Source organism: Lissotriton vulgaris, chromosome 3_1, assembly GCF_964263255.1.
Source record: "Lissotriton vulgaris chromosome 3_1, aLisVul1.2, whole genome shotgun sequence".
In the NCBI taxonomy this organism is placed as follows: domain Eukaryota; kingdom Metazoa; phylum Chordata; class Amphibia; order Caudata; family Salamandridae; genus Lissotriton; species Lissotriton vulgaris.
Window position 1 is genome coordinate 9687384 of NC_141689.1, and position 24362 is coordinate 9711745.

Here is a 24362-nt window from a genome sequence, read left to right on the forward strand (position 1 = left end):
TGGTTTTTCTTTGAGAGTCTATGACAGACATTTTGAAATCATTTTTTTATTTTCATGTAACATTCATAAAAAAGTTTCTTTTAGACCAAAAGAGAACCCCACATATGAGAACTGGGGGGTCACAGAGATGATTTAAGTTGCCGCTGCTGTGATACTGAAACACGTCACTGCCCCAGAATATTGAATGTAAACACATTGGAATCTGCACCAGCTGCCAGTGACCGGCCAGGGGGGCATGAAAGAGCTGAAACTGGATCATAAATTCAAACCTACACCAAACAGGCTCCCCTGAATACATTTGGCCCAGGGCCGCTGATATCCTTGCGTTGTCTCTGCATGTAAAGTGCTCTGTGCCTTGTGGCCACTTCAGGCCTTGTCCCATCTCTGCCCCTCACTTCATGTTAACCCTTATCTGTGCAGGGGCCGCCGGGGCCACTGCCCGCTGCCGGCATGGCCCTTGGACTGTTGGGGGCCCCACCATTGGTCAGGGCCCTTCTCTGGGGACCCTGGTGCCTCGTGGTGCCACCCCTCAGCGCTAGTGCCACAAACAGGTACAGGAAGCACATTCACCCCATTGGATGCCACCCCTTCTCACCGATGGCCCACTCCTGGTCCTTTCTGGGTCCGGCTCGACACGGGTCTTTATAACAGCCGAAGACCTCATGCTTCTGCTCCAGGTGGTCATCTGTGGAGGGAGGACAAGAGAATCAAGGGAGGGAAGAGAACGAGGGGGGGGGGAGGGAAGAGGGGAGAGTGAGGGGTGAGACTCACGTTAGGAGGAAAGGAGGGACAGAGGAGGGAAGAGAATCAAGGGAGGAAAGGAAGGACAGAAGAGAATCAAGGGAGGAAAGGAAGGACAGAAGAGAATCAAGGGAGGAAAGGAAGGACGGAAGAGAATCAAGGGAGGAAAGGAAGGACGGAAGAGAATCAAGGGAGGAAAGGAGGGACAGAGGAGGCAAGAGAATCAAGGGAGGAAAGGAAGGACAGAAGAGAATCAAGGGAGGAAAGGAAGGACAGAAGAGAATCAAGGGTGGAAAGGAGGGACAGCGTAGGCAAGAGAAAAAGGGGGAAGGAGGGATGAGGAGAGAGTGAGGGGAGAATCTCATGTGAGGAGGAAAGGAGGGAAGATGGGAGAGAGGGCAGAAGAGAATCAAGGGAGGAGGAAAGCAGGGACAGATGAGGGAAGAGAATTAAGTAATGATGAAAGGGGGGGACAGAGAAAATCAAGGGAGGAAAGGAAGGACAGGGGAGGAAAGAGGAGAGAGTGAGGTGAATAGAACCAAGGGAGGAAAGGAGGCACAGAGGAGGGAAGAGACACGAGGAGTTAAGAGAACAAGGAAGATGAAAGGATGGAAGACGGGAGAGTGAAGGGAGAGACTCATGTGAGGAAGAAAGAAGGGACAGATGGGGGAAGAGACTCGAGGGAGGAGGAATGGAGGGACACAGGAGAGAAGAGCATCAAGGTGTGGAAAGGAGGGACAGAGGAGGGAAGAGAACAAGGGGGAGGAAAGGAGGGAAGAGGGGAGAGTCTCGTGTGAGGAGGAAAGGAGGAAAAGAGGGAAAGAGGAGGAAATATGGGAGAGTGAAGAGAAGGGAAGATGGGAGGGCAAGGGGAAGAGAATCTAGGGAGTAGGAAAGAAGTGACAGAGCAGGGAAGATGGGGAGAGAGGAGAAGGGAAGATGGGAGAGGGAGGAGAAGAGAATCAAGGGAGGAGGAAAGGAGGGATAGAAGAGGAAAGATGGGAGAGTGAGGAGAAGAGAATCAAAGAGGGACAGATGAGGGAAGAGACTCGAGGGAGGAGGAAAGGGGGGCACAGGAGGGAAGAGAATCAATGGGGAGGAAAGGGGGGACAGAGGAGGGAATAGGAGAGAGTGAGGAGAGAATCAAGAAAGGAGGAAAGGTGGGACAGAGGAGAGACAAGGGGAGAGTGAGGAGAAGAGAATCAAAGGAGGAGGAAAGGAAGGACAGGGATGAGACGAGAATCAAGGGAGGAAAGGAGGAACACAGGAGGGGAGAGAATCAAGGGGGGGAAGGAGGAACAGAGGAGGATAGAGGGCAGAGTGGGAATAGAATCAAGGAAGGAGGAAAGGAGGGACAAAATAAGGAAGAGAATCAAGGGAGGAGAGGAGGGACAGAGGAGGGAAGAGGGAGGAGAAGAGAATCAAGGAAGAAGGAAAGGAGGGACATAGGAAGGAAGCGGGGAGGGTGAGAAGAGAATGAAGTACGGAGGAAAGGAGGAGCAGAGGAGAGAAGATGGGAAAGTGAGAAGAGAATCAAGGGAGGAAGAAAGAAGGGACAGAGAGAGGAGACTCAAGGGAGGAATAGAAGACAAAGGAGAAAAGAGAATCAAGGGGGGAAAGAAGGGACAGAGGAGGGAAGAATGATAAGAGAATCAAGGAAGGAGGACAGGAGGGACAGAAGAGGGAAGATAATAAAGGGAAGAAAGGGAAGAAAGGAGGGACAGAGGATGGGAGAGGGGAGAGTGAGGGGAAAGACTCAAGGGAGGAGGAAAGATGGGACAGAGGAGGGAAGAGAATCAACGGAGGATAGGAGGGACAGAGGAGGAAATATGGGAGGGTGAGGAGAATAGAAACAAGGAGGGACAAAAGAGAGAAGAGACTAGAGGGAGGAGGAAAGGAGGGACACCGGAGGGAAGAGAATCAACTGGGAGGAAAGGAGGGACAGAGGAGAGAATATGGGAGAGTGAATCAAGGGAGGAGGAAAGGAGGGACAAAGGGGAGAAGATGGGGAGAGAGGAGAGGAGAATCAAGGGAGGAGGAAAGGGGGGACAGAGGAGAGAGGAGAATCAAGGGAGGAATGGAGGGACACAGGAGGAAAGAGAATCAAGGGGAGGAAAGGAGGGACATAGGGAAGAGTGAGAAGAGAATGAAGGAAAGAGGAAAGTGCGGAAAGAATAAGGAAGAGAATCAAGGGAGGAAAGGATGGACAGAGAATGGGAGAGGGTGAGTGAGGGGAGAGACTCAAGGGAGGAGAAAAGGAGACAGATGAGGGGAGAGAATCAAGGGAGGAAAGGAGGGACAGAGGAGTAAAGATGGGAGAGTGAGGAGAAGGAATTCAAGGCGGTACAAGGAAAGTAGGGACAGAGGATAGACGATATGAGAGTGAGGAGAAGAGAATCAAGGGATAATGAAAGGAGGGACAGAGGAGAGACAAGAATCAATGGAGGAAAGGAGGGACACAGGAGGGAAGAGAATCAAGGGGGAGGAAAGGAGTGACAGAGGAGGGAAGAGTGAGGAGAGAATCAAGGAAGGAGGGACAGAAGAGGGAAGAGAATGAAAGGAGGAAAGGAGGGACAGTGGAGGGTAGAGGGGAGAGGGGGAAGAGAATCAAGGAAAGAGGAAAGGAGGGACAGAAGAAGGAAGAGAATCAAGGGAGGAGGGACAGTAGAGGGAAGAGGGGAGAGTGAGAGTAGAGACTCTAAGGAGAAGGAAAGGGGGAGAGAGGAGGGAAGAGAATCAAGAGAGGGGGAGAAAGGAGGGACAGAGAAGTGAAGAGAATCATCGGGGAGGAAATGACAGGCAGAGGAGTGGAGAGCGAGGACAAGAGAATCAAGGGAGGAGGAAAAGAAGGACAGAGGAGGGCAGCCGGGAGGGTGGGAAGAGAATACAGTAAGGAGGAAAGGAGGAATAGATGAGAGAATTTGTAAGAGTGAGGAGAAGAGAATCAAGGGAGGAGGAAAGGAGGGACAGAGGAGAGAGGAGAATCATGGTAGGAGGAAAGGTGGGACAGAGGAGAAAGGAGAATCAATGTAGGAATGGAGGGACACAAGAGGAAAGAGAATCAAGGGGAAGGAAAGGAGGGGCAGAGGAGGGAAGAGGGGAGGGTGAGGGGTGAGACTCAAGGCAGGAGGAAAGGAAGGACAAGGGAGGGAAGATGGGAGAAAGAGGGAAGAGAATCAAGGGAGGAGGAAAGATGAGGGAAGATGGGTGAGTGAGGGGGAGAGACTCGAGTCAAGTAAGGAGGAAAGGAGGGACAGAGGAGGGAAGAGACTCAAGTGAGGTTGAAAGAAGGGATGGAGGAGGGAAACATAAGAGAGGAGGATAGAGAAACATCAGAGAAGATGGTTGGGTGAGGGAAGAAAGCATCTTAGAAGCATACGAGGGAAGATAGTTGAGTGAGGGAAGTGAGGGACAAGACAAATGAGGATAAAAGTAGGGACACAGGAAGAAAGGTGGATGAGTGAGGGAAGATGGTGAGGGGGAAGAAGTGAGAGAGGAAAGATGCAAGATGGTGAGAGAAGAAAGTTGTAAGGAAGGGGAGAAGGGGAATGGAGCGAGAGAGAGGGATGACGGTAAGAGAGGGATGATGGTGAGAGAGGGAAGACGGTGAGAGAGGGAAGACGGTGAGAGAAGGAAGATGGTGGTAGAAAGAAGATGCTGGTGAGACGGACGATGGTGATGGAGGGAAGATGGTGAGAGGGAAGATGGTGAGAGAGGGAGTGTGTGTGGGAGAGTGGAGTATGCATGTGGGGGGGTCAGAGTGTGCATGTGTGAATGGGTGGCTGGAGTGTGCATGTGTGCGGGGAGTCAAGTGTGTGTGTGGTGGATCGGAGTGTATATATGGGGGTCAGAGTTTGCGTGTGTGTGGGGGTCAGTGTGTGTGTGTGGGGGGGGTAGAATGTGCATGTGTGGGAGGGCTCAGAGTGTGTGTGTGGGGGAGTCAGAGTGTTCATGTGAGATGGGGTTCAGAGTGTGTGTGTGTGGGGGGGTTGGAATATGCATGTGGGAGGATCAGAGAGTGTGTGTGCACTTGGGGGGGTCAGAGTGTGCATTAGTTTTAGGTGGATCAGAGTATGCATGTGTGGGGGTCAGAATGTGCATGTGTGTGAGGGGGAACGGATTGTGTGTGGGGGGGTCAATGTGCATGCATGTGTAGGGGTCAGAGTGTGCATATGTGGGGGATCAGAGTGTGTGTGTGGGGGGGTCAGAGTGTGCATGTGTGTATGTGGGAGGGTCAGAGTGTACATGTGTGGGAGGATAGGAGTGTGTGTGTGTCTGAGGGGCCCAGAGTGCACATATGTGTGTGGGGGAGAGAGGGATTGGAGCTTAGAAGATGCTTGGGAGTTGGCAGGAGGTACACGGAGACAGCCAACCAGAAGAAGCCAGGCCCTGGTTGCAATGAACACAGGTATTGTTCATAATGTTTTTGATGTATAGTGGAAAAACATCCAACTGGGTGCCTAGGATGGTGTCTAGGGAGTGGGAGGAGAGTGACAGGAAGGTTGTACAACACTCCAGTATCTCAGAGTGTGATGGTGTCTACGGTGTGGCAAGAGTGTGACAGGAGTGTGACAGGAAGGTTGTACCAAATTCTGGTAGCTTGGAGTGTGATGGTGTCTAGAATGTGGTAAGAGAGTGACAAAGGTTGAACCACATTCTGGTAGCTTGGAGTGTGATGGTTTATAGGGTGCAGTAGGAGAGTGAGAGGAAGGTTGTACCACATTTTGGAAGCTCGAGTGTGATGTGTCTAGGGTATGGTAAGAGAGTGAGAGGATTTTGTACTATATTTTTTAAGCTCAGAGTGTGATGGTGTCTAGAGTGTGGTTAGAGAGTGAGGAGAAGGTTGTACCACATTCTGGTAACTCTGAATGTGATGGTGTCTAGGGTGTGGTAAGAGTATGATGAAGGTTGTAACACATTCTGGTAGCTCAGAGTGTGATGCTGTCCACGCTATGATAGGAGAGTGACAGTGGTGTAGTAAGAGAGTGATGGGCAAGTTGCACCACATTCTCATAGCTCTGTGCTGATGTCTATGGTGTGGGTAGAGAGTTAGATGAAGGTTGTACCACATTCTGGTAGCTCAGAGTGTGATGGTGTCTAGGGTGTGGGGAGAGAGTGAGATGGAGGTTGTAATACATTCTGGTAACTTGTAGCGTGATGGTGTCTAGGGTGTGGTAAGAGAGTGGGAGAAAGGCTGTACCACATTCTGGTAGCTCAGTGTGTGATGGGCGTCTAGGGTGTGGTAGGAGAGTGACGGGAAGGTTGCACCATATTGTGGTAGCTCAGAGCATGATGGTGTTTGGGGTGTGGTATGAGAGTGACAGGAAGGTTGTACCACATCACAGTGGCTCGGAGTGTGGTGGCGTCTAAGGTAAGTAAGAGTGATAGGAAGGTTGTACCACATCACAGTGGCTCAGAGTGTGGTGGCGTCTAAGGTAAGTAAGAGTGATAGGGAGGTTGTACCACATCACAGTGGCTCAGAGTGTGGTGGCGTCTAAGGTAAGTAAGAGTGATAGGAAGGTTGTACCACATTCTGGTAGCTTGGGTATGGTAAGAGAATGAAAGGAAGGTTCTACCACATCCCAGTCGCTCGGACAGTGAGGGTGTCTATGATTTAGTAAGTGAGTGACAGGAAGGTTGTACCACATTCTGGTAGCTCGGAGTGTGATGGTGTCTAAGGTGAGTAATGGAGGAAGGAAGGTTGTACCACAAATTGGTAGCTCAGAGTGTGGTGTGTCTAGGGTGTGGCAAAAGAGTGAGGAAGGTTGTACTGAATTCTGGTAGCTTGCAGTGTGATGGTGTCTATAGTGTGATATGACAGTGACAAAGTTGTACCACATTCTGGTAGCTTGGAGTGTGGTGTTGTCTAGGGTGTGGTAGAAGAGTGAGAGGAAGGTTTTACCACATTTTGGAAGCTCGGAGTGTGATGGTGTCTAAGGTGTGGTAAGAGAGTGAGAGAAAGGTTGCACCATATTCTGGTAGCTCGGAATGTGGTGGTGTCTAGAGTATCGTAAGAGAGTGGGAGGAAGTTTGTGTCATTCTAGTAGCTCGGAGCATGATGGTTTCTACGGTGTGGCACAAGAGTGAGAGGAAGGCTGCTCTGCACTCCGGTAGCTATGAGTGTGATGATGTCTAGGGTGTGGTAGGAGAGTGAGAAAAAGGTTGTTCCACATTCAGGTAGCTCAGAATGTGATGGTGTCTAGTGTATTGTAAGAGAGTGGGAGGAAATGTGTACCACATTCTGGTAGCTCAGAATGTGATGGTGTCTAGTGTATTGTAAGAGAGTGGGAGGAAATGTGTACCACATTCAGGTAGCTCAGAATGTGATGGTGTCTAGTGTATTGTAAGAGAGTGGGAGGAAATGTGTACCACATTCTGGTAGCTCAGAGTGTGAGGGCGTGTACGGTGTGTTAAATTGAGAGGGAGATTTTACCACATTCTTTTATATCAGAACATGGTAGTGGCTGGGGTGTGGTAACGGAGTGAGACACAATATGTTGATCTGTGCATTTGTGCTAAGATAGGAGAGTGACAGTGGTGTAGTAAGAGAGTGATGGGCAAGTTGCACCACATTCTCATAGCTCTGTGCTGATGTCTATGGTGTGGGTAGAGAGTTAGATGAAGGTTGTACCACATTCTGGTAGCTCAGAGTGTGATGGTGTCTAGGGTGTGGGGAGAGAGTGAGATGGAGGTTGTAATACATTCTGGTAACTTGTAGCGTGATGGTGTCTAGGGTGTGGTAAGAGAGTGGGAGAAAGGCTGTACCACATTCTGGTAGCTCAGTGTGTGATGGGCGTCTAGGGTGTGGTAGGAGAGTGACGGGAAGGTTGCACCATATTGTGGTAGCTCAGAGCATGATGGTGTTTGGGGTGTGGTATGAGAGTGACAGGAAGGTTGTACCACATCACAGTTCTAATTTTTCCGTTCCCTATTATACTCTTTGTATATTATTAATTATTATTATTATTAATTAAATGGGTTTTATTAAGCGCAGACTACCCGGAGGCCTCGTAGCGCTGAGTGTGACTGGGGGGCAAGTGAGGGCAGTGTGGTTTAGGTGAAAAGGATAGTTTTTTATTCCTTCCGGAACTTTAGGAGGTTAGGTTCGCCACGCAGGGAGGCCGGCAAGGAATTCCATGCCTTGGCCGCATTCCAGGAGAAGGAGCGGCCCCCCCATCTGGCACGTTTGACTTTGTTTTCAGTGGCCAAAAAAGCTGTGCTGGAGCGCAGCGGCCTGCGAGGGAGATATGGAGTGGCCAGCGAGCAGATCATTGCTGGTGCTTCTTTCCACATGGCTCTATGCATAAAGCACATTGATTTGAACATTATTCTAGCCTTAATAGGTAGCCAGTGGAGTCTTTTTAGAGCAGCAGTACCGGAGTCTCGCCTGTTAAGACCCAGCAGGAGGCGGGCTGCTGCGTTTTGCGTGACCTGGAGCTTCTTCGTTGTAATGGCCGGAGCCCCCAGGTACAACGCATTCCCGTAGTCTAAACGGGACAGAATGATGGCCTGTACCATGATCCTGCGGGCTTGTGGGGGGAGAAGTGGCAATACCTTCCTAAGCATACGCATCAAGCCGAAGCAGGTGGCAGATATGATGGTTGCTTGGTGATTAAAGTTAAGGTTAGCATCAAGCAATATGCACAGGCTCTTTATTTGGGGTTTGGACTGAGGCTGGGTGCCCATGCATGGGGGCCAGTCAGGCAATGGGCAGGGGATGTTTGGGTTCCCAAGAATCATGAGCTCCGTTTTATCGCCATTGAGTCTTAGATGGGAGCTGGCCATCCATTTATTAACTGCTACTAAACAGTTACTGAGATTAGGCGGGGAGGTGTTAGATTGGTTCAGGGAGACGATCAATTGAGTATTGTCAGCGTATGTGACTAACTCCAGGCCAAATGAGTGGACAATGTCTGCCACGGGGAGCATATATATGTTAAAAAGGGTGGGGCTCAGGGACGAGCCCTGAGGCACACCCTGAGCAAGAGGCCAGGTCCTGGAGTGAGTAGTGCCCTCCACTACTCTGAATGAAAGGTTTTCTAGGAAAGATTGTAGCCATCGAATGGCTGTTCCTGACACTCCTATTTGATTAAGACGGTGGATGAGGATGGTGGTGTTTACAGTGTCGAAGGCGGCACTAAGATCAAGCAAAATGATTGCTGTAGTGCCGCCTAAGTCCATCTGTTTCCTGGCTAGCTCAGTGACTGTCAGAAGGGCCGCTTCCGTTCCCAACCTGGGGGGGAAGCCTGCTTGGGAATCATGGAGTATACTATTTGATTCCAAATACTGAGTGAGAGATGTATTGATATGTCTTTCAAGCAGTTTACTGACCCAGGGGAGCAGGGATATTGGGCGATAATTGGCCATGTTATCTGGGTCTAAGGTGGGTTTTTTCAAGAGAGCTCGTACTTGCGCTTTTTTCCAGGCCGTAGGGACTATGCCAGTAGTGATGGAATTGTTAAGGATGTTGAGAATGACTGGCAATATTGTGTCTGTAATCTTATTTAGGTGACATGGAGGTGCGGGATCACTTGGGGATCCAGATTTAACTTTTTTCATAGTGTGAACCAGAACGTCGGCTCCTACTAAGGGGAACTCTGCTAATTTGTAGGGTATGATGCAGGATGGCGTAGCTCCTTCCCGGTCTGCTAAAATTGGTGCTGCAAAGGCCGATGAAATTGTTTGTATTTTTTTGTAGAAATATTCCGCCTGATTGTTGCATCGAAATTGTGCTTTACTGGGATCCGAAGGGGTGGATGGGGTATTGATTAGAGATTTAGCAATTTGGAATATTTCTCTGGGGCAGTTATGGGCGTTGTTGATTTTATCTTCAAAGAAACGGGTCTTGGTTGAATTAATCTCGGCTTTATACTCTTTTATGGCCTCATGATGTTTTGCTTTATCTGCGTTACTGCGAGATTCCCTCCAGGATCTTTCTAGCTTCCTACAGTGTCTTTTCATTTCTTTAAGTTTGGGAGTGTACCATGGTGATTCCTTGGATTTAGTTTTTTCTTTTAAGATTGTTTCCGGTAACACAGAGTCAAGGGCCTTGGTAATCCAAAGGGAATAGTTGTCATACAGTAGTGTTGGGTTGTCCTTTGTCTGTGGGATGGTGGCGCGCAGAGCATCTATCCACCTGTCGACAGAGAGTTTAGTCCATTCTCTCCCCTGAAGCGATATACGCGGGGGTAGTGAGACAGAGGCGGTGTGTTGCCACCGTAGGGGGACTAAGTGGTGGTCAGACCATGTGAGGGCCATAGGGGTTCCTACTACCAGTCTGTGGTCGTTACTAAACACTCCGTCCAGAAGATGGCCTTTCTCGTGTGTGGGTTCGAAGCCCTTCTGAGTGAGTTGAATAGCTTCCAGATTATCTAGCAAGGTTTTGGTTGAGGGGTCATCCGGTTTATCCAGATGAATGTTAACGTCACCTAGTATGGTGAAGTTTGGGCTAGTGACAGCTAGTTCAGCGACTTTGAGTTGTAAGGAGTCGAGGAATTCTCCCATTTGGTTTGGGGGGCGATAAATAAGTATACCTGAAAAGGTCGCCGTGGGTGATAGATCAAGGGCGAACTGCATACTTTCGCAATTTGATATTGAGCCTGCATTAGTCCTACATTGGTATTGATTTTTATAAAGGATGCCTATTCCTCCTCCTCTGCCCTCCGGCCTGTTGACTCTTTGGAGTAGATATCCCTGTTGCAGGAGGGAGGTGATATCAGGGTCTGACGCCATCCTGGGACCACTCTCTCTTTGTACCTATAGCTACCTAGGTCCCAGCGACAAGTTTGGGTGTACCCATTTACTATAACGTACAACATTTTGGCAGCTCAGAGTGGGATGGTATCTGGGGTGTGGTAAGGGAGTGAGAGGAAGGTTGTACCAGATTCTGGTAGCTCAAGTGTGATTTGTCCATTGTGTGGTAAAAGAGTGACGTGAAGGTTGTACTGCATTCTGGTAGCTTGCAGTGTGAAGGTGTCTAGGGTGTGGTACAACAGTGACAGCGTTGTACCACAGTCTGGTGGCTCGCAGCGTGTTGATGTTTAGGGTGTGGGAAGAGAGTGAGGGGCCAGTTGAACCACATGCTGGTAGTTCGGAGCATGATTGTTTCTACAGTGTGGCATGAGAGTGAGAGGAAGGCTGCACCACACTCCAGTAACTCGGAGTGTGATGGTGTCTAGGTGGAGTAGGAGAGTGAAAGGTTGTGCCCCATTCAGGTAGCTCCGAATGTGATGGTGCCTGGCGTATTGTAAGAGTGGGAGGAAGTTTGTGCCACATTCTGGTAGCTCGAAGCATGATGGTTTCCAAGGTGTGGCACAAGGGTAAGAGGAAGGCTGCACCACACTCCAGTACCTCAGGGTGTGATGGGGTCTATGATATGGTAGGAGAGTGAGAGAAAGATTGTACCACGTTCTAGTAGCTCAGAGTGCGATACTGTCTAGAGTGTGGTAAGAGAGTGAGAGGAAGGTTGTACCACGTTCTAGTAGCTCAGAGTGCGATACTGTCTAGAGTGTGGTAAGAGAGTGAGTGGAAGGTTGTACCACGTTCTAGTAGCTCGGTGTGGTGGTTATCCTGAAGCCTCACCCGGAGAGCAGTTATCGAAGTTGAAATCTCCACAAAGGACGTCGAAGGCGACAAGGTCAGTGGGGGATGTGTTCTTCTCCTGGAAATCGGTGATCCACGTGAGCAGAGTGGTGAGCTGGGCACAGCGTATGTGACCATCCGCTGAGGAGAGAAGAGGGTGGAGCACTGAATTACCATTCAGAAAACCAGTACTCAATCCCATAACATCGTAAAGGGAGAATGTAACAATCTCATTTCAATGACAACTTGAGGTACCATAGGGTCACCCTTACTTCAGCTACAAGTGAGCTGCACTCACTCGTGCTTCCTGGAGGAACACACTGCTGCCCACAGTGGAACCAGACTCAGTGCTACACACTGCAACCCACAGTGGAACCAAACTCAGTGCTACACACTGCAACCCACAGTGGAACCAGACTCAGTGCTACACACTGCTGCCCACAGTGAAACCAGACTCAGTGCTACACACTGCTGCCCACAGTGGAACCAGACTCAGTGCTACACACTGCAACCCACAGTGGAACCAGACTCAGTGCTACACACTGCAACCCACAGTGGAACCAGACTCAGTGCTACACACTGCTGCCCACAGTGGAACCAGACTCAGTGCTACGCACTGCAACTCACAGTGAAACTAGACTCAGTGCTACACACTGCAACCCACAGTGGAACCAAACTCACTGCTACACACGGCAACCCACAGTGAAACCAGACTCAGTGCTACACACCCAAACCCATAGTGGAACCAGACTCAGTGCTACACACTGCAACCCACAGTGGAACCAGACTCAGTGCTACACACTGCAAGCCATAGTGGAACCAGACTCAGTGCTACACACTGCAACCTATAGTGGAACCAGACTCAGTGCTACACACTGCTGCCCACAGTGGAACCAGACTCAGTGCTACACACTGCTGCCCACAGTGGAACCAGACTCAGTGCTACACACTGCAACCTATAGTGGAACCAGACTCAGTGCTACACACTGCAACCCACAGTGAAACCAACCTCAGTGCTACACACTGCAACCTATAGTGGAACCAGACTCAGTGCTACACACTGCTGCCCACAGTGGAACCAGACTCAGTGCTACACACTGCAAGCCATAGTGGAACCAGACTCAGTGCTACACACTGCAACCCACAGTGGAACCAGACTCAGTACTACACACCCAAACCCATAGTGGAACCAGACTCAGTGCTACACACTGCAAGCCATAGTGGAACCAGACTCCGTGCTACACACTGCAACCCACAGTGGAACCAGACTCAGTGCTACACACCCAAACCCATAGTGGAACCAGACTCAGTGCTACACACAGCTGCCCACAGTGGAACCAGACTCAGTGCTACACACTGCTGCCCACAGTGGAACCAGACTCAGTGCTACACACTGCAAGCCATAGTGGAACCAGACTCAGTGCTACACACTGCAACCCACAGTGGAACCAGACTCAGTGCTACACACCCAAACCCATAGTGGAACCAGACTCAGTGCTACACACTGCTGCCCACAGTGGAACCAGACTCAGTGCTACACACTGCTGCCCACAGTGGAACCAGACTCCGTGCTACACACTGCTGCCCACAGTGGAACCAGACTCCGTGCTACACACTGCTGCCCACAGTGGAACCAGACTCCGTGCTACACACTGCAAGCCATAGTGGACCCACAAACTCTGCTACTACACACTGCAACCCACAGTGGAACCACACTCACTGCTACACACTGCAAGCCATAGTGGAACCAGACTCAGTGCTACACACTGCAACCTATAGTGGAACCAGACTCAGTGCTACACACTGCAATCCACAGTGAAACCAACCTCAGTGCTACACACTGCAACCTATAGTGGAACCAGACTCAGTGCTACACACTGCTGCCCACAGTGGAACCAGACTCAGTGCTACACACTGCTGCCCACAGTGGAACCAGACTCAGTGCTACACACTGCAACCTATAGTGGAGCCAGACTCGGTGCTACACACTGCAACCTATAGTGGAACCAGACTCAGTGCTACACACTGCAGCCCACAGTGGAACCAGACTCAGTGCTACACACCCAAACCCATAGTGGAACCAGACTCAGTGCTACACACTGCTGCCCACAGTGGAACCAGACTCAGTGCTACACACTGCTGCCCACAGTGGAACCAGACTCCGTGCTACACACTGCTGCCCACAGTGGAACTAGACTCGGTGCTACACACTGCAAGCCATAGTGGACCCACAAACTCTGCTACTACACGCTGCAACCCACAGTGGAACCACACTCACTGCTACACACTGCAAGCCATAGTGGAACCAGACTCACTGCTACACACTCCAAGCCACAGTGGAACCAGACTCCGTGCTACACACTGCAACCCACAGTGGAACCAGACTCACTGCTACACACTCCAAGCCACAGTGGAACCAGACTCAGTGCTACACACTGCAACCCACAGTGGAACCAGACTCACTGCTACACACTCCAGGCCACAGCGGAACCAGACTCAGTGCTACACACTCCAAGCCACAGCGGAACCAGACTCCGTGCTACACACTGCAACCCACAGTGGAACCAGACTCACTGCTACACACTCCAAGCCACAGCGGAACCAGACTCAGTGCTACACACTGCAACCCACAGTGGAACCAGACTCACTGCTACACACTCCAAGCCACAGTCGAACCAGACTCAGTGCTACACACTGCAACCCACAGTGGAACCAGACTCAGTGCTACACACTCCAAGCCACAGCGGAACCAGACTCAGTGCTACACACTCCAAGCCACAGCGGTACCAGAATCAGAGCTACACACTGCAACCCACAGTGGAACCAGACTCACTGCTACACACTCCAAGCCACAGCGGAACCAGACTCAGTGCTACACACTGCAACCCATAGTGGAACCAGACTCCGTGCTACACACTGCAACCCACAGTGGAACCAGACTCCGTGCTACACACCGCAACCCATAGTGGAACCAGACTCCGTGCTACACACTGCAACCCACAGTGAAACCAGACTCACTGCTACACACTGCAACCCATAGTGGAACCAGACTCACTGCTACACACTGCAACCCACAGTGAAACCAGACTCACTGCTACACACTCCAAGCCACAGCGGAACCAGACTCCGTGCTACACACTGCAACCCACAGTGAAACCAGACTCACTGCTACACACTGCAACCCATAGTGGAACCAGACTCCGTGCTACACACTGCAACCCACAGTGGAACCAGACTCCGTGCTACACACTGCAACCCACAGTGAAACCAGACTCAATGCTACACACTCCAAGCCACAGGGGAACCAGACTCCGTGCTACACACTGCAACCCATAGTGGAACCAGACTCCGTGCTACACACTGCAACCCACAGTGAAACCAGACTCACTGCTACACACTCCAAGCCACAGCGGAACCAGACTCCGTGCTACACACTGCAAGCCATAGTGGACCCACAAACTCTGCTACTACACACACTGCAACCCACAGTGGAACCACACTCACTGCTACACACTGCAACCCACAGTGGAACCAGACTCCGAGCTACACACTGCAAGCCATAGTGGAACCAGACTCAGTGCTACACACTGCAACCCACAGTGGAACCAGACTCAGTGCTACACACTGCAACCCACAGCAGAACCAGACACAGTGCTACACACTGCAACCCAAAGTGGAACCAGACTCAGTGCTACACACAGCAACCCACAGTGGAACCAGACTCAGTGCTACACACTGCAACCCACAGTGGAACCAGACTCAGTGCTACACACTGCAAGCCATAGTAGAACCAGACTCCGTGCTACACACAGCAACCCACAGTGGAACCAGACTCCGTGCTACACACTGCAACCCATAGTGGAACCAGACTCAGTGCTACACACTGCAGCCCATAATGGAACCAAACTCACTGCTACACACTGCAACCCACAGTGGAACCAGACTCAGTGCTACACACTGTGGAACCAGACTCAGTGCTACACACAGCAACCCACAGTGGAACCAGACTCAGTGCTACACACTGCAACCCACAGTGGAACCAGACTCAGTGCTACACACTGCAAGCCATAGTGGAACCAGACTCAGTGCTACACACAGCAACCCACAGTGGAACCAGACTCCGTGCTACACACTGCAACCCATAGTGGAACCAGACTCCGTGCTACACACAGCAACCCACAGTGGAACCAGACTCAGTGCTACACTCTGCAACCCACAGTGGAACCAGACTCAGTGCTACACACTGCAAGCCATAGTGGAACCAGACTCCGTGCTACACACTGCAACCCACAGTGGAACCAGACTCCGTGCTACACACTGCAAGCCATAGTGGAACCAGACTCAGTGCTACACACAGCAACCCACAGTGGAACCAGACTCCGTGCTACACACTGCAACCCACAGTGGAACCAGACTCCGTGCTACACACTGCAACCCCTAGTGGAATCAGACTCCGTGCTACACACTACAAGCCATAGTGGAACCAGACTCAGTGCTACACACTGCAACCCAGAGTGAAACCAGACTCACTCACCGCAAGGAAATCAGTGGCAGTTGCCCTAATTCTCTCGCACCTGGACTATTGCAACAGCCTCCTGGCAGGAGCAAAAAAAAGTAACACCAAAAAGACTCCAAGTGGTCCAACACGCTGCTGCGCATTTGGTACTAAACCTTCCATGTAGGTCCTCCACATCAGCAGCCTTAAAAGCCCTTCATTGGCTCCCACTGCATAAGAGAATACTTTTAAAGATCCTCCTTATCACCTTCAGAGCCTCTCTCAAACTGGGCCCTAGGTACCTCTCAGAGAGATTCACACCTTACATTACAACTAGGACCCTGAGGTCCCTGTCAGCCAATCCCATCAAACTCCCCACTTTCCGATGTAAAACTAAGGGAGGAAAAACAGTGACCGCCTTGGGAACCAAGACTTGGAACCTGTTGCCAACTCAGCAGAGATTGCTGAAAACAGAAACCCAATTTAGGAAGTTACTGAAAACCTGGATATTCAGCTCCTCAGACGAATTTGGTCTCTCACTCATTTAGTACCCCTTGGGTTTCTCTTTCACCTCCAACCAGCACCAGGATGCTCCTTTCGGAGTGACAGTCAGCGCTTTACAAGTATCTCATTACAGTACATTACATTACCTCTCGTCCGCAGGGCTGTGCTCTTATGTAGCATAAGGTACCACTAAGATGTCATTAAGGTAGAAATAATTTAACACTACTCATGCTTCAACTCCGCAGACATGCCTCCTACCTTCTGGCGCGTGCAGGTGGGTGCAGTTCATGTATCCCACAATCCTCTTCTCTCCAATGACACCAACAAGAACCTGAAACACAAGCAGAAGGAGGGTGAGAGAACTCCTCACGCACCGGAGGCACAGCCTTGACTAGTGTGTAAGAGTAAGTGCCCGGCAGGGCAGGGGTGTCAACCAGGCGGGGGTTGGCCTCACCTTAATTTTCAACAAAATGTGCATCGTCTCCAAGACCAGGGAGACTGCACTGCGGAGACAAGGCAAGAGAAATAAACCCATTTGACTCATCTGCAGCGGACTGTAGTGATTTTACTACATAAACTCTGCCCTATACTACATGTCATATGCGAGCAGGTAGGAGACATCTGCGGGCTATTATTTACAACAGACAGAAGTCTTCTCTACGACGTCTGGAGGATTTTTGGCAGCATTATATAGCAGATGGTGGCCTTCTTACTGCCATTACAGAGTAGAAAGGCGTATAGTGGTGGGGAGTAGAGTCAAAGGGAGTGGCAGACAGTGAGGTAAACTGGAGTAAAGTGTTGTGGAGTGGCATAGAGGATGTTGTGCGCAGTGGACCATACTTATGTGCAGGGCCGGCTCTAGGCTCATGGTGGCCCTGTGCAGGGAGCGTAGGTGGGGGCCCCGGAAGAGGGGGGGTCCGGACCCTCATGGACATCGATTCGCCAAAATGTTATGGGTGACAAAAGCGACATGTCACTCCCTTTCACACCCAGTGACATCACAGGCGTGTCTAACCTTGGACTTTCGACGGCCTCTTATTTACTGCTTGAGGTGTTATGGAAAGAGCAAGAAATGGAGACAACAGAAAAGTAAACAAAGCTCCATGGGCCCTCTTTAGTTTCTGTTCTCTCTGTCAGTCAATCTCTCTCTCAGTCAGTCTCTCTCTCTGTCAGTCTCTCTCTCTATTAGTCTATCTCTCTCTGACAGTCTCTCAGCCAGTAAGTCTCCCAGTCTCTCTCTCTCTGTCAGCCAGTCTCGCTCTCTCTCAGTCAGTCTCTCTCTCTCCCAGTCAGTCAGTCTCTCTCAGTAAGTCATTCTCTCTCTACCTCAGTCAGTCTCTCTCCCTCTCTCCCTGTCAGTCCCCCTCTCAGTCAGTCTCTCTCTCTCTCTCTGTCAGTCTCTCTCAGTCAGTCACTCTCTCAGTCAGTCAGTCTCTCTCGCAGTCAATCAGTCTATCTCTCTCAGTCAGTCAGTCTATCTCTCTCAGTCAGTCAGTCTCTGCCTCTCTCTCTGTCAGTCAGTATCTCTCTACCTCAGTCAGTCAGTATCTCTCTACCTCAGTCAGTCTCACTCTCAATCAGTCTCTCTCTCTCTGTTAGTCAGTCAGTCACTCTCTTAGTCAGCCAATCTTGCGCTCTCTCTCTGTCAGTTTCCTAGCCAGTCAGTCTCTCAGTCAGTCAGTATTCAGTCTTTGAGTCAGTCAGTCAGTCAGTCAGTCTCTCTCTCTCTCAACTCTCTCTCTCTCTCTCCATTCTCTCTCTCAACTCTGTCCACTCCATCTCCACTGTCTCTCCACTCTCTCTCCACTGTCTCTCTCTCCACTTTCTCTCTCTCTACTCTCTCTCCAATCTCTCCACTGTCTCCCTCTACTCTCTCTCTCCACTCTCTCCACCCTCTCTCCCTTCACACTCTTTCTGTACTTTCTCTCCACTCTCTCTTTCTCTCCGCTCTCTCTTTCTCTCCGCTCTCTCTCACCTTCTCTCTCTCCACTCCCTCACTCCACTCTCTCACTCTCTCTCTCACTCTCTGTCTCACTCTCTTTCCACCCTTTATCTACTCTCTCCACCCTCTTTCTACTCCCTCTCCACTCCCTCTCCACTCCCTCTCCACTCCCTCTCCACTCCCTCTCTCTCTGCACTGTCTCCTCCACTGTCTCCCTCCACTCTCTCCCTCCACTCTCCCTCGACTCTCTCTCCACTCTCTATGCACTCTCTCTCCTCTCTCTCTTCTCTCTCTCTCCACTCTCTCTCTCAACTCTGTCCACTCCATCTCCACTGTCTCTCCACTCTCTCTCCACTGTCTCTCTCTCCACTTTCTCTCTCTCTACTCTCTCTCCACTCTCTCCACTGTCTCCCTCCACTGTCTCCCTCCACTATCTCTACTCTCTCTCCACTCTCTCCACCCTCTCTCCCTTCACACTCTTTCTGTACTTTCTCTCCACTCTCTCTTTCTCTCCGCTCTCTCTTTCTCTCCGCTCTCTCTCACCTTCTCTCTCTCCACTCCCTCACTCCACTCTCTCACTCTCTCTCACTCTCTGTCTCACTCTCTTTCCACCCTTTATCTACTCTCTCCACCCTCTTTCTACTCCCTCTCCACTCCCTCTCCACTCCCTCTCCACTCCCTCTCCACTCTCTCTCCACACTCTCTCTCTGCACTGTCTCCTCCACTGTCTCCCTCCACTCTCTCCCTCCACTCTCCCTCCACTCTCCCTCCACTCTCCCTCCACTCTCTCTCCACTCTCTCTCCACTCTCTATGCACTCTCTCTCCTCTCTCACTTCTCTCTCTCTCCACTCTCTCTCTCTTCTATCTCTCTCTCCACTGTCTCCTCCACTGTCTCCCTCCACTCTCTCTCCACTGTCTCTCCACTCTCTCTCCACTGTCTCTCCACTCTCTATCTCCTCTCTATCTCCTCTCTCTCTCCTCTCTCTCTCCTCTCTCTCTCTCCACTCTCTCTCTCTCCACTCTCTCTCTCCACTCTCTCTCTCTCTCTCCACTCTCTCTCTCCACTCTCTCTCTCTCTCTCCACTCTCCACTCTCTCTCTCCACTGTCTCTCTCTCCACTTTCTCTCTCTCTCTCCACTGTCTAGCTCCACTCCCTACACTCTCTCTCTCTCTCTCTCTCTCTCTCCACTCTCTCTCTCTTCACTGTCTCTCTCACCACTTTCTGTCTCTCTCCACTCTCTATCCACTGTCTAGCTCCACTTTCTCTCCACTCTCTCTCTCTACTCTTTCTCCGCTCTCTCTCTCTACTCTCTCTCCCTCCACTCTCTCCCTCCACTCTCTCCCTCCACTCTCTCTCCCTCCACTCTCTCTCCCTCCACTCTCTCTCCCTCCACTCTCTCTCCCTCCACTCTCTCTCTCTCTACTCTCTCTCCACTCTCTCTCTCTACTCTCTCTCCACTGTCTTTCTCTCCACTATCTCTCCACTCTCTCTCCACTCTCTCTCCACTGTCTCCCGCAACTCTCTCTCTCTCCACTCTCTTGCTCACTCTCTCCACTGTCTCCATGTTCTCTCCACTCTCTCTCTCTCCACTGTCTAGCTCCACTCTCTCTCCATTCTCTCTCTCTCTACTCTCTCTCCACTCTCTCTCTCTACTCTCTCTCTCCACACTCTCTCTCTCTACTCTCTCTCTCCACGCTCTCTCTCCACTCTCTCTCTCCACCCTCTCTCCCTCCACTCTCTCTCTCTACTCTCTCTCCACTCTCTCTCTCCACCCTCTCTCCACTCTCTCTCTCCACTCTCTCTCTCCACTCTCTCTCTCCACTCTCTCTCTACTCTCTCTCTCCACTCTTTCTCTACTCTCTCTCCACTGTCTTTCTCTCCACTCTCTCTACTCTCTCGCTACTCTCTCTCTCCACTCGCTCTATACTCTCTCTCCACTGCCTCACTCCACTCTTTCTCCACTCTCTCTCCACTCTCTCCACCCTCTCTCTCCACCCTCTCTCTCCACCCTCACTCTCTCTCCACTCTCTCTCTCTACTCTCGCTCTCCACTCTCTCTCTCTCCTCTCTCTCTCCACTCTCTCTCACAAAGTAGTGTGCGTTCCATGGGCATCCGAAGAAATGTTTCCGGGGGGGGGGGGGGGGGGCACATTTTTAACTTCATCTCCATCCCCCTTGCACCCTTCTCCCCTGTGCCTTGCAGCACCCTTCCCGCCCTCCCCCTTGCACCCTTCTCCCCCTCCCCCTTGCACCCTTCTCCACCTCCGCCTTGCACCCTTCTCCCCTCTGCCTTGCATCCTTCTCCCCTCTGCCTTGCACCCTTCTCTTCTCTGCCTTGCAGCCTTCTCTACCGTGCACCCTTCTCCTCTCTGCCTTGCACCCTTCTCCCCTCTGCCTTGCACCCTTCTCCCCTCTGCCTTGCACCCTTCTCCCCTCTGCCTTGCACCCTTCTCCCCTCTGCCTTGCACCCTTCTCCCCTCTGCCTTGCACCCTTCTCCCCTCTGCCTTGCACCCTTCTCCTCTCTGCCTTGCCCCGTTCTCCCCTCTGCCTTGCACCCTTCTCCCCTCTGCCTTGCACCCTTCTCTTCTCTGCCTTGCAGCCTTCTCTACCGTGCACCCTTCTCCTCTCTGCCTTGCACCCTTCTCCTCTCTGCCTTGCACCCTTCTCCCCTCCCCGTGGCACCCTTCTCCTCTCCACCGTGCACCCTTCTCTCCTCCGCCTTGCACCCTTCTTCCCTTCCCCGTTGCACCATTCTCCCCTCTTCCTTGCACCCTTCTCCTCTCCACATTGCACCCTTCTCCTCTCTGCCTTGCACCCTTCTCCCCTCTGCCTTGCACCCTTCTCCCCTCCACCTTGCACCCTTCTCCTCTCTGCCTTGCACCCTTCTCCCCTCTGCCTTGCACCCTTCTCCCCTCTGCCTTGCACCCTTCTCCCCTCTGCCTTGCACCCTTCTCCCCTCCACCTTGCACCCTTCTCCCCTCCGCCTTGCACCCTTCTCCCCTTCCCCGTTGCACCATTCTCCCCTCTTCCTTGCACCCTTCTCCTCTCCACATTGCACCCTTCTCCTCTCTGCCTTGCACCCTTCTCCCCTCTGCCTTGCACCCTTCTCCCCTCCGCCTTGCACCCTTCTCCCCTCTGCCTTGCACCCTTCTCCTCTCTGCCTTGCACCCTTCTCCCCTCTGCCTTGCACCCTTCTCCTCTCTGCCTTGCACCCTTCTCCCCTCTGCCTTGCACCCTTCTCCCCTCCACCTTGCACCCTTCTCCTCTCTGCCTTGCACCCTTCTCCCCTTTGCCTTGCACCCTTCTCCTCTCTGCCTTGCACCCTTCTCCCCTCTGCCTTGCACCCTTCTCCCCTCCACCTTGCACCCTTCTCCCCTCCGCCTTGCACCCTTTTCCCCCTCCCCGTTGCACCATTCTCCCCTCTTCCTTGCACCCTTCTCCCCTCTGCCTTGCACCCTTCTCCTCTCTGCCTTGCACCCTTCTCCCCTCTGCCTTGCACCTTCTCCCCTCTGCCTTGCACCCTTCTCCTCTCTGCCTTGCACCCTTCTCCCCTCTGCCTTGCAACCTTCTACCCTCTGCCTTTCACCCTTCTCCCCTCGGCCTTGCACCCTTCTCCCCTCTGCCTTGCTCCCTTCTCTACTTTGCACCCTTCTCTACCTTGCACCCTTCTCCTCTCTGCCTTCCACCTTTCTCCCCTCTGCCTTGCACCCTTCTCCTCTCTGCCTTGCGCCCTTCTCCTCTGCCTTGCGCCCTTCTCCTCTCTGCCTTGCGCCCTTCTCCTCTCTGCCTTCCGCCCTTCTCCCCTCTGCCTTGCACCCTTCTCCTCTCTGCCGTGCACCCTTCTCCTCTCTGCCTTGCGCCCTTCTCCTCTGCCTTGCGCCCTTCTCCTCTCTGCCTTGCGCCCTTCTCCTCTCTGCCTTGCGCCCTTCTCCTCTCTGCCTTGCGCCCTTCTCCTCTCTGCCTTGTGCCCTTCTCCTCTCTGCCTTCCGCCCTTCTCCTCTCTGCCTTCCGCCCTTCTCCCCTCTGCCTTGCACCCTTCTCCCCTCCGCCTTGCACCCTTCTCCCCTCTGCCTTGCTCCCTTCTCTACTTTGCACCCTTCTCTACCTTGCACCCTTCTCCTCTCTGCCTTCCACCTTTCTCCCCTCTGCCTTGCACCCTTCTCCTCTCTGCCTTGCACCCTTCTCCTCTCTGCCGTGCACCATTCTCCTCTCTGCCTTGCGCCCTTCTCCTCTCTGCATTGCGCCCTTCTCCTCTCTGCCTTGCGCCCTTCTCCTCTCTGCCTTGCGCCCTTCTCCTCTCTGCCTTGCGCCCTTCTCCTCTCTGCCTTGCGCCCTTCTCCTCTCTGCCTTGCGCCCTTCTCCTCTCTGCCTTCCGCCCTTCTCCCCTCTGCCTTGCACCCTTCTCCCCTCTGCCTTGCACCCTTCTCCCCTCTGCCTTGCACCCTTCTCCCCTCTGCCTTGCACCCTTCTCCCCTCTGCCTTGCACCCTTCTCCCCCTGGACTCCAAAACGTAAGCTGATGACTTTCTTCAAACAAAATAATTTTGACCTAATAGACAAGCTTTTTATTTTTAGTAAATGCATGGCAGGTGCTCTACTATCAGTTTGCAGTTTTCATCCAGTATCCATATGTACTCTGGCTATACAAGGAAAGTGCCACCATCCCAAGCCAAGGATACACACTAAATACTAAGAACTACCAACAATATATCGGCCAAACAAGGGCGGGCAGAGAGCACATCACCCTCACATGCATTCATGTTTTAATGAGGCTGCTTTTCTCTCACAATAAAATTAATGTTTGTACAAATGCCATTTTGACACCTATGTGCTGTGCATAACGATTGTCACTGTAACTCAGCTTACCGAACTCAGAGGGAAGGTTGACTTGGTACACCGAGAGAATAACAAATGACTCGGAGGACTTAAACAGATGTCAGGGTGAGCGTGAAACGGACTACGATAAAGCAAGCAATTAAAATTGTATTTTGTTTAAAAGAACCATGACTTGTCAGAAAACACAGTTTCTATTATGTATAAAAGTTCCTAAAAATGTCACAGTGATTACAAACTATATTGCACAGGTATGTATGTTGGAGAAAGGACCTACAGGCTGTCTGAACAGAGATCAGATAATCTTCCCTTACTTGCAGGCCCGTTATCCCATTCCACCGAGACCTCTGTTCACCTTTCAACAATAAAAATAAACTTACTCACTGTCTCGTTCCTTGTCCCAAACTTGGTGTCTGAGGAAGTGCTACTGCATCTCGAGCGTTCTTTCTAATAATTATAATTCACCATGGGCCAACCTGTGCACAAGCACATAGCAGAACACTGAGTCTTCGCCACATGCCAGCATGCCAGCTCTCCACATTTACCGAGGCCCACTCAAGAGGGGTGTGCAAATCGCTTTCACTTTCGCATGTTAGACATGCGTAGTCGAGCCGGCTGAAATCATCCAGAAAATGTAAGCATGCTTTTAAAATGCTGATGTGGAAACACAGAGCCAGCTTCAACATTGTAATTGTGTCTTTAGATAACTTGTAGGGGGGGAGGCAGGGAAGCAGTTTTTTTAAGGGTGCCACAATCACATTAAGAGGTCCCCAGCCAGGGGCGGATTTATTTATTTTATTTTATTTATTTATTTTATAGCATTTGTAAGGCGCACAGCTACCCACAAAGGGTTTCCCGGCGCCGAATTAGCAGGTCACGGGCACAGCTAGAGAGAGAAAAAATCCAAGGGTACTTATTTGTCAAACAACCAGGTCTTTACACTTTTTCTAAAGTTCCTGTAGTTTTCTTCTTTGCGTATTTGGATGGGCAATGTGTTCCAAAGGGTTGGACCCAGGTATGAAAACGATCTCCCGCCCATTCTAGCCTGTTTATACCTGGGAACCGCAAAAGTCGCTGATGTCGCTGAACGAAGATTGCGATTGGGAAAGTAGGGCTTGGCAAGATCTTGAAGATACTTGGGAGCGGTCCCAGCTTTGATTTTAAACAGATAGCTCAGGGTTTTAAAGCGAATCTGGTTTTCAACCCTGAGCCAGTGTAGATCCCCAAGATGTTTAGTGATCCTGGCGTGTCTGGGTATTCTGCAA

The 24362-nt window shown here is 51.4% G+C and overlaps 1 protein-coding gene across 1 annotated transcript in view; it reads right to left on the bottom strand.

Moving 5' to 3' along the window:
• Nucleotides 1–24362, bottom strand: part of LOC147725813 (sphingomyelin phosphodiesterase 5-like) — a 112706-nt gene that overhangs the window by 17783 nt on the left and 70561 nt on the right. Inside the window, exons 3-5 of the mRNA XM_086959991.1 lie at nt 16580–16652; nt 11323–11463; nt 596–685 (exon numbers count right to left, since the gene is read on the bottom strand). Of these exons, the coding sequence (XP_086816117.1) occupies nt 596–685; nt 11323–11463; nt 16580–16652 (304 nt within the window). The remainder of the gene's footprint in view (nt 1–595; nt 686–11322; nt 11464–16579; nt 16653–24362) is intronic.